This window comes from Centropristis striata, chromosome 19 (assembly GCF_030273125.1).
Source record: "Centropristis striata isolate RG_2023a ecotype Rhode Island chromosome 19, C.striata_1.0, whole genome shotgun sequence".
Classification (NCBI taxonomy): Eukaryota; Metazoa; Chordata; class Actinopteri; order Perciformes; family Serranidae; genus Centropristis; species Centropristis striata.
The window spans coordinates 15943741-15957961 of record NC_081535.1 but is presented as its reverse complement, the minus strand read 5'-3'; the positions used below and the strand labels follow the sequence as shown (position 1 = coordinate 15957961).

General features: G+C 40.3%; 1 protein-coding gene across 1 annotated transcript in view; it reads left to right on the top strand.

The window, feature by feature from the left end:
- The window catches only part of LOC131992057 (astrotactin-2-like), a 344657-nt gene that overhangs the window by 327679 nt on the left and 2757 nt on the right, over positions 1 to 14221 (top strand). The window contains exons 20-22 of the mRNA XM_059357417.1: positions 1926 to 2067; positions 9937 to 10037; positions 11345 to 11528. Coding sequence (XP_059213400.1) covers positions 1926 to 2067; positions 9937 to 10037; positions 11345 to 11528 — 427 coding nt within the window. The remainder of the gene's footprint in view (positions 1 to 1925; positions 2068 to 9936; positions 10038 to 11344; positions 11529 to 14221) is intronic.

Below are 14221 nucleotides of genomic sequence, written 5' to 3'. Positions count from 1 at the left end.
TTTAGTGTCAGTAGCCTCCAGACAAAGCACTGATGAATCTCTTATTCACATTAATTTCAGTACATTTTCTGTATTTATGTTTCATGTGTGGTTTTGATCAAAAATTAGGTGAAAAGTTACTAAAATACTTAAATAAACACACAGGTAATTTTGTTGGTGAACAGGTAAAAACATAAATACTGATAATGATATCTCTGTACACTTCTGGTGTCATCCACATCCACATCTGTTGCAGTGCGGAAAGCAGGCAGACAGCTTTACAGCAGCCATTTCCAGCTAAAGAGAATCTGTTGTGTGCAATCTTCTATTCGTAGGCCCTCAATGCAGGCTAGTTTTTGATCTCCAGAGCATGCATGATTTTTGTCTCACTATTATTGTTATTATTATAAAGACTATTTAAAAAAGTAATTCAGCAACCTTTTTCAGCAACCAAAGTTCTCAAATTTTCCATTAAACTACCTGCAGTTATGAGTGTGTTTGAATCCTAATTGTAAGAAAATAAGGGCTTTGTAAGTATGTTCCAATATTTACCTCATCTGAACTGAAAATGGCCATTATGTAACATTTGGCTTCCTAATTTTCTATTGACAAAAGAGATAATCTGTCAGTTTAATAAATAGTTTTCACTTTGAGTAAGAATTTATCCCAAAGATTAGCTAAAAGCATGTAAACACTGTATGCAGGTGGTCTTGTGATTTGAGACAGTTGAAAAATGATGTATGAAAGTTTTTGCAGATGTAAGTAGTTTACAGTAAAAGGAAACAAATGTGAATTCCAGGTTGAAATGTTAACCACAAACATACATTTTGACAAAAAACATTGAAAAATTTTAGATTTACACTGATATTGACAGTTTCTTTTGAAGCTTGAGGCAATTTTCAAAAACAAAATAAAAGATTCAAATTTGAAATTCATGTTTAAAAATGGTAAGACGTTCAAAAGAGCAACCCTGCAACAGTGCAGGAATGTGTTTGGGGGAAACCTCCTATACACAGAGCTCTTTCTGTGAAAAGGTCAAATCATTCATTCGTGCAGTTCTTTTTCCTCTCTTCTGCAACCTTTTCTTACCATCCCCTTGTGCCCTACCAGCCAGACTTACTCCTTGTGTTTATAAGTTGGCCCATGTATCATAAGCTAAAACTAAGCTGCCCTTTACCTCGTGTAGAAATAGTTGGAAATCCAACCGTTTGAGAGCTTTTAAACTATTTTGACAGCTCCCTCTTTTTTCCATCACCCCCATGAGCACTGGAAACTGGCATAGTGTGTGTGTGTGTGTGTGTGTGTGTGTGTGTGTGTGTGTGTGTGTGTGTGTGTATGAACAAGTGTGCATCGCTCGCTTTTCCCGTAAGCTGACATGAAAGATATTTCACAACTTGTGAAGTAGTGTTTTGTGAGACGCCAGGGTGCTCTGAGAGATATCATTGTAACAGTACCACGTGCCCATAAAGGAAAGAAATCCTGTTTTCTTACAGTTCTATAATGTAGTGTGTATGGGCTGCTGCCAGCAAAAAGTCGTATTTAATTTAGCCTCGGGCTCGGTGCTGGCGAAATGGCTCCCGCTGGGCCGGGTAGACGTGAAACTCACAGCACCAGAGTCAAATGGCACAATCATTGATAAGGAAAGAGCTTTCCTAAATGTAGAAATTCATTCATGACTAACCTTGTGTTGTGCACCATTGTTTTTCCTGTGTTGAAACATGTGGTGGAACCAAAACATGTGGTATTGTTTTGTTTAACTAAGAACAATAGATGAAAGATCATGTTGAAAGATAAGTTTGGCCTTTTTCCTCTTTTCTGGCATAAAGTGATGGATGATAAAACAGTAGAAATAACATTTTCAAAGTGACCTTTTTGTAAGATTACCTTGTGTTTGTTTGTCTCTTTCTTCACTCCATTTCTTTCTTTCAATTCCATCTTTCTACCAGGTGAAGTTCTGAGCTTGGTGGATGATCTGTTCTCTGGTCTGGGTTCATCCTGTGTTGTTGCCGGGAAGAGGACTGGAGACCATCCTCACTCTGTGCTGTATTCAGTGGTATTCAAGTGCCTGGAACCCGACAGTCTCTACAAGTAAGTCTGCCGATGCCCTTAGCCAAGTTTTCCAAGTCAATTAAATAACTGATTTATTATGGCTGTTTATTTGTTCGCTGTATGAATAAACATGAGTCATAAATTGCATTGTGTTGTAGTTAGTGCAGACATAGTTCAAGGTTCCTGCACATGTTTGTGCAGTATGAAACGTCCCTGATCATTTCCAGATCTTGATGGGTGTCCAAATTTACAGAAAATGGGAATAATCTTATGGGGAAAATATGCAAACAAATGTGTGTATTGATGGTGCTAAATACAATATATTAGAAGCTCGAAGAGAATCGGCACTGTTCGTGGTGGGGGGTTTTGTGTTACCCTGTGAGTTGTGTTGAAGACCTCCCGGTGTCTACAGAACAAAACCCCCAGGTAAGGGGCTAAATTAAAACTTTCAAATGTCTTGTCAGCATCTTCAAAAGAAAGCATCTTGTCCCAGACAGACCTCTGCCCAACCTGTACCTGTAGGGTTTAATCAAACACAGCCAGAAGTAGGAACATGGGACCACCATCATGTGGTTCCAACACCTGTAACATTAGATGTCGGGCTCTGGTGCATTGCCAGTCTGAAAGGAGCACAGTTGGTGGTCTAGGTGTGCTGACCTCTGGCTCACTTCTTAGCACAGACTTAGGGGTTGGACTCCCTCCTTTTCCAGAGTTACCAGTATGAGAGGCATCACGTGGCTGCACAGATACTCAAGAGCCTGTTTTTCATGGAGAGCGCCTCAATGTGATTGTGTGCAAGGAAGACGCCTCATTAGTTAGTATATACAGTGGTCTTGGATTCTCTGGGTGTGTCCTGAAACCGAGAGGAAGTTGACTGGCAGGAACACCTTGCCCAATCTGAACCATGTGGTGTTTTTCATTGGGCTTTATATGAACTGTATGTCATGAACTCTCCATAACAAACAAGCAAATTCAAGCACCACGTTGTGAATAGTCTTGGTCCTTTTCTCAACAGTCCATTTTGTATTATTATGATTATACATACGGGTGCAGTTAAATGACATGAGGAGGCGACTGTTGTGGTGATAGACAAATCGTTCATCCAATAACCTCCCAAGTAGTTTTTGCAAGTGCCTGTCTATTATCCAGACAGTTTCAATGCTCAGATAATTCTCAGATATTTCTTTTGAACAAACGCATCAGGTTAAGAGAGAATGGCAAACCTTGACACATTTCAAGAAGCGGAGGAGAGGGCCTCACCAAGGCTGTATTCAGCAGAGGAGAACTGCTGACCTTGGCTTTAAGGAACTCCTGGGCCTGACTGACACCCCGACTGTGAAATCGCCAGAGTTGGAGGATTCAGAGGAAGTCTCACCAATATCTTTGGTGGAGTTCAGCAAATAGTGGTGTCCCATTGGCATGGTTCCAGAGGTGGTGGAGATTTTCCCTGAAATTCTAAAGGCTCCAGATATTTTTTGGCAATCATGGTTAATACACTTCATACATCAGTGTCATGTGGAGGTTAGAACGTGTCCATGAACTGGCAGAAGAGGGTGGAAAGTCACATTTTTGATATAAGGTAACAGGAGGATATGCCTCCTTTTTGCTGTTTCAAACATAATTTAATTCTTGAAACTAGAAAGTAATCAGAGTGCTCATTTCTTCACCAAGGCTGCACAGTCCTGTTCCAACTCACCTACAGCATTCTGTGACATTGCTCTCTGAGCTCACAATTTATTGCAACCCAACTGACTTGATCGTTTCTGCGACCACATTTTATGAGTTCAGTGTTTCCCATTACCATATAAAGACCTTTCATTAAACATTATGTTGTGGCCATGTTTGCATCTTTCCCAAACAAGAATGACTGGGCAAATATCAGCAATACCACATCCTCCCTTGGGTGTCTGCAAATCCCACTGCAAATGCTATTTTGTTTCAGGGGGTGAATTTTGTTACCTACAACAGCTGGCTCCAGTTAACCGGAGAAGCATACTTAGTTTCAACGTGGTGGAAGTGGTGGATGCTTCCGTTCTTTTATGTTCCCTTTGGTCAGAGCAGAACAGGGTTCTAGTGAATACAGAAGGATTTCTCTTAAGAAGCAGCGTTTGTTAATCTGAAAGTACAAATTGACCACTCTGTAGATTTCAGGGGGCATTTCGCTAACAGACAGATCTTGCCTTAGGTCATTAAATGCAAGCATAACCATCACCCTAACACATCATGCATTTAGAACAGTTAGTCAAACTTGACAGTGTCTGACATGGGCAGCCACATCTATTCACTGTTGCTGAGTGTGGATTTGTTCGTGAATGGGATATGGGTCTTATAGAAAACACATTATCTCTTAAAAAAATGTTAGTGTGGTGCAGCATTAGACTGCATTACAATGAAACCTGTTTCTTATATTTTGTTTAATTCATTAACATACATGTGCACAAGAAGCACCATACAACATGGGATATTTTAATTAAACTCTACAAACTACAACCGCAAAAATGACCGTTTAACTGAACTGAAAAACAGCAACAACAACAATTTAGAAAATCATTTAAATTGAATTACTGAACTGTTTTATAGGATTGTAATACACTGATCACTGGCTTAGTTTCAGAGGCACATATCTGACTGTCTGTTTTATCCCAGTTGGTGTGATGTGCATTTCCGATGAGCACTATTTGCCCTCAGCATCTTGAAACAAAGTTGCAAGGGCAGCAACAATAAGTGAACCAGACAGGACCCAGATGTTGTTGTGGCTGTCATTGGACACATAAAACACATGTGTCTTCTCTGCTTTTGACTGTCTCCTCGGGTTTTGTTAAGTGTCTTGTGTTTATAATGCTCTGGCTATTTGGTGGCCTTGGTTTGTTTTGGGAATCTCAACATTGCCCCTCTAAAGGAAAGCAGCCAGGATTTAAAGCTCTGGGAAAGTGATCTAGAATCACGTTTTCCCCAATCTATATGTAAATATACATGTGCTGTACTAGTCAAAATCAAGACAAATAGCTGGAAAGTCTCAGCACATTCATATTGCTGTTTGTGTGGGTGTGTATTTACGCCAGAGGGCGGGTGATGAATGGATTAATGTAGCTATGCCAACAAGCTATTTAACATTAATGTCTCCCACAGACACAGCTATAACAGTAAAATATGTACCATGTGGTTTTTAAATTAATTTAACCTTAAAACTAGAGTATGCATTCTTAAGCTAATCCACTTGTCAGTTTCACATAAAAAGAAGCACCCAGGGAAAAGAAGACTGAGCATTTTAACAAGGGAAATAAAGATGATAAAATAAATCAAATAGGAAACAGTGAACAGCCATTTATGACATTTACTGAAGCTGATGGCAATGCCAATAATACAATACTATCTATTTAGTTAAAAATGCACAATTTCTCTACAGGCCTTGAAAGTGGATGAAGAATGGCTGGGAAATAACTATTAGTTTAATCTGTGTAAGTCAGACTTCCACTAACAAAAACCTGCAACAAGAGCCTAATTTCCAACTTTGTAGCAGTGTTATCTTTGTTTAGGCATTCTCCATAGTGTTTTTTTTCTCTGATAAGAGCAGAATTTACGTCGGAATTACGTCTGAGGGCACATCTGCTCGCAGTCAACTCTGCTTGTCTTAATCAAGAGCCTGATAAGAGCTCTACTGGTATTGGCTTTACACTTGATCATTACCAAGGCTGCTGGGGCCCTAACGCTCCCCTGCAAACTTACAATGTTCTTTGCTCTGTGAAAAGTTACAAACCACATTTTCAAATGCGATCGCCAATATACTGGGAACAATGTAACAGGGTTTTGTGTCAAGTGTTAGAATTCCCTAGAGAACATCAGACTACATATTAATATACTTGTTGGACTGTCAGACTTTCAGCATCATTCACTGACCACAAACTTTAATTAGGGCCTCGGGATTTAGGCTATTGCTGTATGGGACCAGTGTTCGGTGCGATTGCCCCGTGGCCCTATAGTATTAGTGCCATATTTGTTGGCAATGGTGCATGCACATTGTGATTGAAAAGAGGCAATGATGGCAGCACATGCTGATAGTGGTTCACCCAATATGACCCAATCTCGCCTTGATTTTGTCAAATGTCGTTCAAAGTGTAGTCCGTTTGATGGCCGTATCAATTTTCTCGAAATATCTTGGTTTCCAGAAATATCCTGTGCTTACATTTTAATCTGTTGAATGACTTTTAATGGGGTGATGTCATCATTACATTCATTTGGACTGTGAGTCTTGCTGATCTGCAAGTGAGATCATTTAGAGCTGAGCTAATTTTTCTAATTTACAATTTTTATTTTGGGCTGTTGCACCAGTGTAATGCCACAAAGATCTGAGGATTTCAAAGTCATGAGATACTGTAAGCTGCTACAAATTCTTCAGGCAGCGAGAAACAATTCTGTGTGGCTTTGATTGATTTGTGGACTGGCTCTACTGATGTGTGTCCAAACGCTGATGTCATGGAAAAGGCATCCCCTACTGCCATAGCTTCTCTCATCATGCCAAAAATACTGCCTCTAATTGATCCTCTCTCACTCTCACTTTCTCTAATTCCTCCTCTCTTGCTCTGTCTGTGTCCTGAGCTTTCTGTCTTGTCATCCCTTGTTCAGCCATCTCTCCACTGTCTCATTAAATTAGAGGACAATGGTTACTTTAATGGCAACATTGTTAATTTACACAAACATTAATCTGCCATTTGTCCACTTCATTGTTTGCTGAGCTTTCAAAACTATGGCACACGGACAAAACGGAGCCGCTTCCAGAGGAGCCATGTGCAGCCAGACAGCCTTGGAATAGATGTGAGAGACAAGGAATTAGAGAGAGGGGTAGACAGGGCCCAGCTATATGCAAGCAATGTAGATAGAAAAATAGAGAGACAAAGGAAAGTATCTGCCTGTGTGTGCGTGTGTGTGCGTGTGTGTGTGTGTGTGTGTGTGGGTGGGTGGGCGGCTGGGGTGGCCGGGGTGGTTGTGTGTGTCTTGCCAATTCTGTTACTTGATGTTTTGACATTCTCGTGGCAGGCCAGACCCTGGCTGGTTCCTTTGTTCTCCCAGGCGATCTTTATCATCACTGAGTGCTTGTACCGAGCTTAGACACCACGCTCTGTCCATCCGGCCCCCTTTACTGCCGCTCTCTGAGTCCATGAATGAGATCCTAACATTATGAAAGGACCCCTAGCCAAGGTTGCATGACTGTGAGCAAAAAAGTTGTAAAGTTTTTCATACATTTTCTATAAAATGTCAAAATTGTTATCCCTCTTTCACCCAAACAAAAAGCAGATCTCCAAGGTTGGCTTAATCTCCTGGCAGAAACAGCTTTATTACTGTACATAACAATCTTGTAATTGCTGTAGGGGCTGTGCGAGGGGAAACAGTACCTGTCATTGATGCCAACCATTGAAATAACCACAAACAGCAATAAAAGGCTGGCAGGCTCACATCCTGGGTCCCAAACAAAACTTTTAACAAATTGCCTTGATAAAACTCCCGCCTCGTCGTCCTCCTGCTCCCCTCCCTTCTCCCACCTCATTGTATCCATCTGCACGTTATGTGGCCACATAATTTAAACAGTGTGACTGTTACATGCCGGCATTGTTTTGCTGGGCAGAGGAGACAGTGAGACCCGTGCGTCTTTTGTGAGGTTCTTGGGGAATACCGCATCCACCCTGCTGAATAACAAGACCAGACAAAGTATGTGAGCAATGTCCAAACAGGTCATGTTACAAACAAAACAATCATTTGACAGCATTGGGACAGCTCTCAAAAGACATTACATGACAAAAAAACAGCAAATGGGTTTATGAAGAAAAGCAAGTTTTGTAAAAACAATAATATCCTAATTTATTTATTTTCATGTATTTCTCAAAGTATTTAGGATTGGAATGCCATCTCAGTTGTTCATTTTGACTCACTGTGTTTTGTGGTTTCCTTGTTGTCATTTTGTTGTTTTTACAGTGGTAACTCTGTGGAAATACTGTTGAAAGCTTAGAGTTTTTTCACAACTAGTTGCAAACATTTCTCAATACTAAATTCACTTTTTCAAAACTTCCCCTGCAGTAAGAAAAACAATGCGTGTGGATTCCTGAAAAAAACAAACTTCATCACTGCTGAATTAATTATAGTATATTTCAATTAACAGTTACACTTAACATAATATCTGTACAAGCACACAGACACTTTTTAGATATTGTGATTAGACTCAGGTTGAAGTTGGGTGGAGCTATGCTGGAAAATGTGTGAGGTGACTGAGCAAGACTACAGGTAGTTATAGATGATAAACGTGTTAATTGTTGCCTCACAGGGTGAAACTAATCGAATCTAATAGGACAGTCTGCACATGCCCAAATAGTTCTGAGAAGAGGTGTGATTAACCAAAATATTTAGCCAATTTGAATTAGTGGCCAGCATTGGGATTACAACTTCTGGATACGTCAAGTGATGCCAATGAATATTTTTGAGATCCACAATCTTCCCATTATTGATACTTAAATAGCCCCTATTTGCACCATTGTCTCCTAAAAGTGTAAAGTTGTAAAGGCACGCTTGCTCTAAAGGCCCTTCGATGTGGAAGTCACATGCAACTTTCATAGCAATTAATGCGTCCCCATGTCACAGCAGCTAATGCGCAGGTTTTACTGAAATAATTACTAATCTATTCAAGTGTCAAGGCAGTGTGATAGACTTAGCCACTGTGCACAATACCAGGACCCTGAAAATTAAAGAGGCAAATGGAATTAAGCTTTTATTAATTAGATTATTTACACCTGTGTTTTTCCTACTGTGACATGTCCAAAAGTATTCTCTGGAAAAAGCCTATACAGCTGGTTGTAGCTTGTTAAGGAGATAGATGCAAACCTAAAAGCTAATCTTATAACCCTTTTTTATTTAATTTATATGTTTGTTTCCTGCTAGGATAAGAGGTATAAAAGTCACAGATTTTAGAGACCGGCAAAAGTACATCCTGCGTGTTCCTTGGTGTGGTTTCTGTGGTTGCCATGGTCACACAGACAGCCGCAGCAGCAAGTTAAAAGTTCAACCAGCATCAAGGCAGCAGTGGCAAATAGCCATTCACGTCCATGAGAACGGCAGCCGCCCTTTCTCCCTCCTTGCCGCTGCAAGGATATTGATGGCTCAATCTGTGCCACCCTTGATCCCTTTTTAGATTCAATATGACCAGTTCCTGTCTGTACTTCTTCTTATTCAGAAGTACACATATTGGCATTTTCAAAAGGACACGTAAAGGTCATTTGTTTTCTATTCCGAGCCTTGTGGTCCTACATTACTTGAGATGCGTTACATTTTCTCAGCGTGTCTCATCCGAATATTGTGTTGTCTTGAACTGTTTGCTGTGTTATCTTATCGGGGTACTGAGTGGTCCGGAAGTCTGTCATGGAACCCAAAAAAATTCTGGTGTTTGACATTTTCAGAAAGAGGAACTTTGTCCCTACATAGTGCCTGGAGTCAAGCCAGATGCCCCTCTACTCCTGTCTCCTCTGCTGCTGTGGTACTGGCTGCACTCATTTTCAGATATAATTAAATCCCACCATCCCTGGCTCCTTATCCGCAAGACATTTTCTAAAAAAGTTAGCAATGTCGGTATATGGTTATATATGATCAAATGTATCATCGAGTAAGACAGCCATCTCATTGAGCACATTTCCCTGCAAACCTGTAAAAAATTACACTATTTAAAGGCTGTGTCAGCATATGGCTATGCCAGCATATCCAATGGCCTATCACTTGTGTAGTTGCAGTTTTAAATTGGTCAAGGGTACACTGGTCATGGATTCCAATCTGATTTATGGAGTATTTCTTGCTTTTATTTGTCATTATTTCTTACCTGATTTTGGGATGCCGGTGACGGATTTCCTCTGCTGCTTTCTTGGTCATTTTCAGGTTTACCCTCCATGCAGTGGATAGCCGGGGGAGCCACTCAGAGCCAAGCTTTGTCTCAGTCCGGACATCTTGTCCAATGGTGGACGACAGCCGAGCTGAAGGTACTCTGATCTTTGACTTTTTCCTTCATGTACTTCTTCTTTTAATTCCATCTTTGGCACATCTCTTACATCCTTTAACATAATCACAAATTACCTAAATGGGTACTTCCCCTCACTGTTCATCAGTAAAATGTCTCTCTTTTTAAATCACAACCACTTACATGCACATTTTTGGCATTACACTCTTTCATCTAACTTAAACAGTTTTTCCCCCAATTATATTATGTATTCTCTACGTTTGTAAGTCAGACCCAGATTTAAAATGTTTACTATAAATTCAAAATACAGCAGTCATCATTTAGTATCAGATTTTATCCTAACTCATAAAGTAAAAAAGTTTCATTACAGGAAGGAGGTCAGGATTGACGTACGGTTCTCTTTGATCACAACTCTTAACTACCCTCACAATGTGCACATGCTTGATTACACATTATGGTTATTAAAACAGGCTGTGGCAAAATGTAAAGGGGCACTCCACCAATTCCACATGTCAAATCCAATTTACTAATCATGTGGAGTTTGCCAGGCAGAAAGTCTACGTCAGGTTGCATTATGGGAAGTGTGGGATCCAGTGTTTTGGAGGATTAGCCATGAACTGTACGAGAGAAGTGTATGTAGCTGCTGTGATGTCACATTTTGGTTTGTGGACTACCATTCTTAGCCTCTAGCTAATTTGGTTAGCAGGTTGGATTCGTTCTAGAAAGGGGAAGTCCCTCTTTTTCCCATGTCCTCCATTGGACCTTACTGCAGATAAAACACGTACAGTAGTCTATGGAGATATACAATTGTTGATCCTTATTGAGCCATTAATTATAATGTTTGTGAATTTAAAATATCATTTTGCAAGCCAAGAAAGTCACAGTTGTTCATTGGTGTGTTGTAGTAACATTTTTTTTGTGATGTTGTTATATCCAAATCAGACATATGCCATATAATTTATCTGAGTTATGACATCACTTACACAGCTTTGGGGTTTGCAGTCTTTGTAATTATACATTTTCACAGTCTTATTATTTTAAACTGTGACTTTCTTGACTTGCAAAACTCACTTTTAAATTGCCATTTAAGTTTTCCGAAGTAAGGTTCCATGGTGGTCCAACATTAAGGAGTACAAACCAAGATTTTAAGTGATTTTCACCGTAATTTCTGTTTAAAGGCATAAAGTCTGTTTCTTGCAAGTCCCCTAACCTTATTGAAGTTCAATACTAAATCACAGAAGTTCTATTGAATTTTTGCTCTCTTCACTAGTGCTAAATCCCTTCTTTCCCCCCTGTCTCTGTGTCTCTGTACTGTCTGTCTCCTCACAGAGATAGCCGACAAGGTGTACAACTTGTATAATGGTTACACCAGTGGCAAGGAGCAGCAGATGGCCTACAACACACTGATGGAGATCTCTCCTCCGCTGCTATACAGAGTCCAGCACCACTACAATTCCCACTATGAGAAGTTTGGAGACTTTGTCTGGCGCAGTGAGGATGAGCTGGGCCCGAGGTGAGAAGAGCTAGGCTCAATTTCAAATATGTATAATTTTATAGCTAGTTAAAAAAGAAGAAGAAAAGAATGAATAACAGTTGTTCTTGTCTAAAAATGTCCTCATTTATCCAAGGGTCCTTGTCGACTTGTTTGATGACGTTGTTGTGTTGTTTAGGATCAATTACACTCACCCTGAGGTTTCTTACATAACAAAGCCAAAGCTGTCTTAACTGGTCCTGCCAGATTCAGACCATTAAGCCATTTCTCATGGCATTGTCTGCATCCCCTCTAAGCAGGAGCACCATTACACAATTGCCCCCTCTTTTCCCCCCACTTTCCAAAGTGCTTCTACTGGAAAGCAAGTGGGCAAGGTCACTGTGAAAACTCTGGGGTTACACTCGCTCCTTGCATTACCATGGTGATGCCAAAACAGTGTTTGACTTTCAAGCCAAACACTAAATTTGATAGTCAGCTAACACTAACTCAACTTCCAGCTCCATTTCCGTTTCTTTCTCATAAAAAAGTTCCTTCATGTCCACAACATGCCACCCCGACATCCCCTCGCCCATTAACACAGACAGCTCTATTGATAGTTTGCTGTGTGAACCGACACCAAGACATTACGACAACATGGAGAATAAGGGAAGCTCACTGACTAACAAAACTGCGAGGGAGGAAGCATAAACAACACATTAAAAAAAAAAAGTATAGAACAAAAAAGTCTGACAAGGAAGTTGGTCCAGCTCTGATGAAAGCAACACAAGATCTTAAGTTACGGCCCAATGTTTTGGTTTGTCCACCCCCACTGCCTGGAAGCACTCCTTTCAAGCCATAAATAATATAATAATCGTGGAATAACTTTGGTCTGTAGGAAGATTATGCTTCTCTCTGATTGGTGAAGGGGGTGGGAGGCTTGGGTTGGCCATTGGGACTTAATATGGGGATTGGGGTGGTCGGATGGTGTGTTTGTGTGTGGGCAGCTATGGGGAGAAAGGGGGGGCTTTTGGATGAGCGAGCACAGATTATTTACTGCCTGAAGTTGGCAGGGTTGAGCCTCGTTGGGGTAATTTACAAGCAGACTCTATTGGTGGTGCCTTTTAAAAGGTAACAGAATGGCCAAGTGAAACGTAAGCACAGTCAGCACTCCTCCAGGAGCCGAGAATCCCAGGAGCCCCCAAATGTCCACCAGCATTGTTTCAACTGAACACTAGCTCATTTCATAATTATATTGTTCTCTGGACATTTTGTGATGCATGGTTCACTGTAAACACAACTATTATCTTGTACTGCAATTTGCTTTTTTTCTTTTTCCACACATCAGTCTCTCTGATTTGATGTTGTTTTAAGTTCTGGGTTTGTGTCATTATCAATTACTTGAGATTCAGTTGCTGAAATGAAATGACATGAAGCCAGATATTTGACTGAAAGGTTACATAGAAATATGATTTTAAATGTGTCTGGTTTTTCCTTTTTTTAAAGTAATGTCTTTGTTTGTCATCATGACTGGCACTGAATGTGTTTAATTTGCTCATAGCTCACATGCTCACAAGCCTCCCTTGATTATGTGTTTGGTATTCTGTTGTTTCAGACGTAAGAATTTAAGGGAAATGAGAAAATGTTTCCCCCCCTTTTGCAGCAAATAAGTGAAAAGGATGTCTGTACTCCTTGCTTAACTAAAGACAGATGTTGATGCTCAGCAGACACTGCTTTTCAAAACAAATGGAATTTTGCCCTTCTCTGCGTGTTTTCCTCATTTCAGTATCCATATGAGCTTAACAACCTTGAATGCTTGTGTCATAAGTGTAGTGTAGGTGTATGTCTGTTTTGCAGTATCTCTGTCAATGCATATACGTTTCTGTTTGTGTGTTGTGAGGTATTTTCTCTAAATTGAGCTGCCCTGATATGTGGCTCCTTCATGTCAATAGCAGCTCCAGACTCTGAACCTGGAGACAAAGTTCTTAGTTTTGCTCACTCGAGACAGCTGCCTCTGGTGTAGTGTTCAACAGAGTCGGTACTCGAGAATTCAAAATGCAATTGCATGTGGTGGTTTTGACCCAGACTGGCAGGCTTGTCAGAGTGACAGGAGAGACACTGTTGCAATTCTTTCAATCCTGGTAACATTTAAAGCTTTGCTTTCGTGCAGACACAAAGCCAGTGGAGGTGCAAATAAAGGGACAGTGCCATGTTGGTTCATTCTTTTGTTTTGTTTTTAGAATTTCTTTGTTGACTTTGTGGCACCAACTGACCCCCCTTGTACCAAGGTGGGGGGAGTGGTGCACCACAGTTTGTGTTTATGCAGATCAGATGGCACAGTGAATTTAAGAATTTTAAGGTGCCCTCTTTGGTAGAAATTGTGGCAATTTTTTCCATCCATCCAAAACATGGCTAATGAATTTTGGTTGGAAGCATTACACACACCTCACAAAAACATGCACACATAAATAGGAATTAATAGACGACAGGAAGACGCTTCGGATGGTTGCCTCCATTGAGTTTGTTCATCCCTGATAATGCACAGCTCAAAGGGCATTATCCTTGGCATGGTTACTTGCTGAAGAAAAATAATAAGGCCATTAGTTTATATTTTCATGCATTTTGCAATCAAAATCTAAAGTTTTTCACAAGCCCTTACTCCATTTCCCTGGTAACATCTAAGTGTTTGACTAATGTCTGGACTAATCATTACTATCCCTTATATTTTTTCTTGTGTT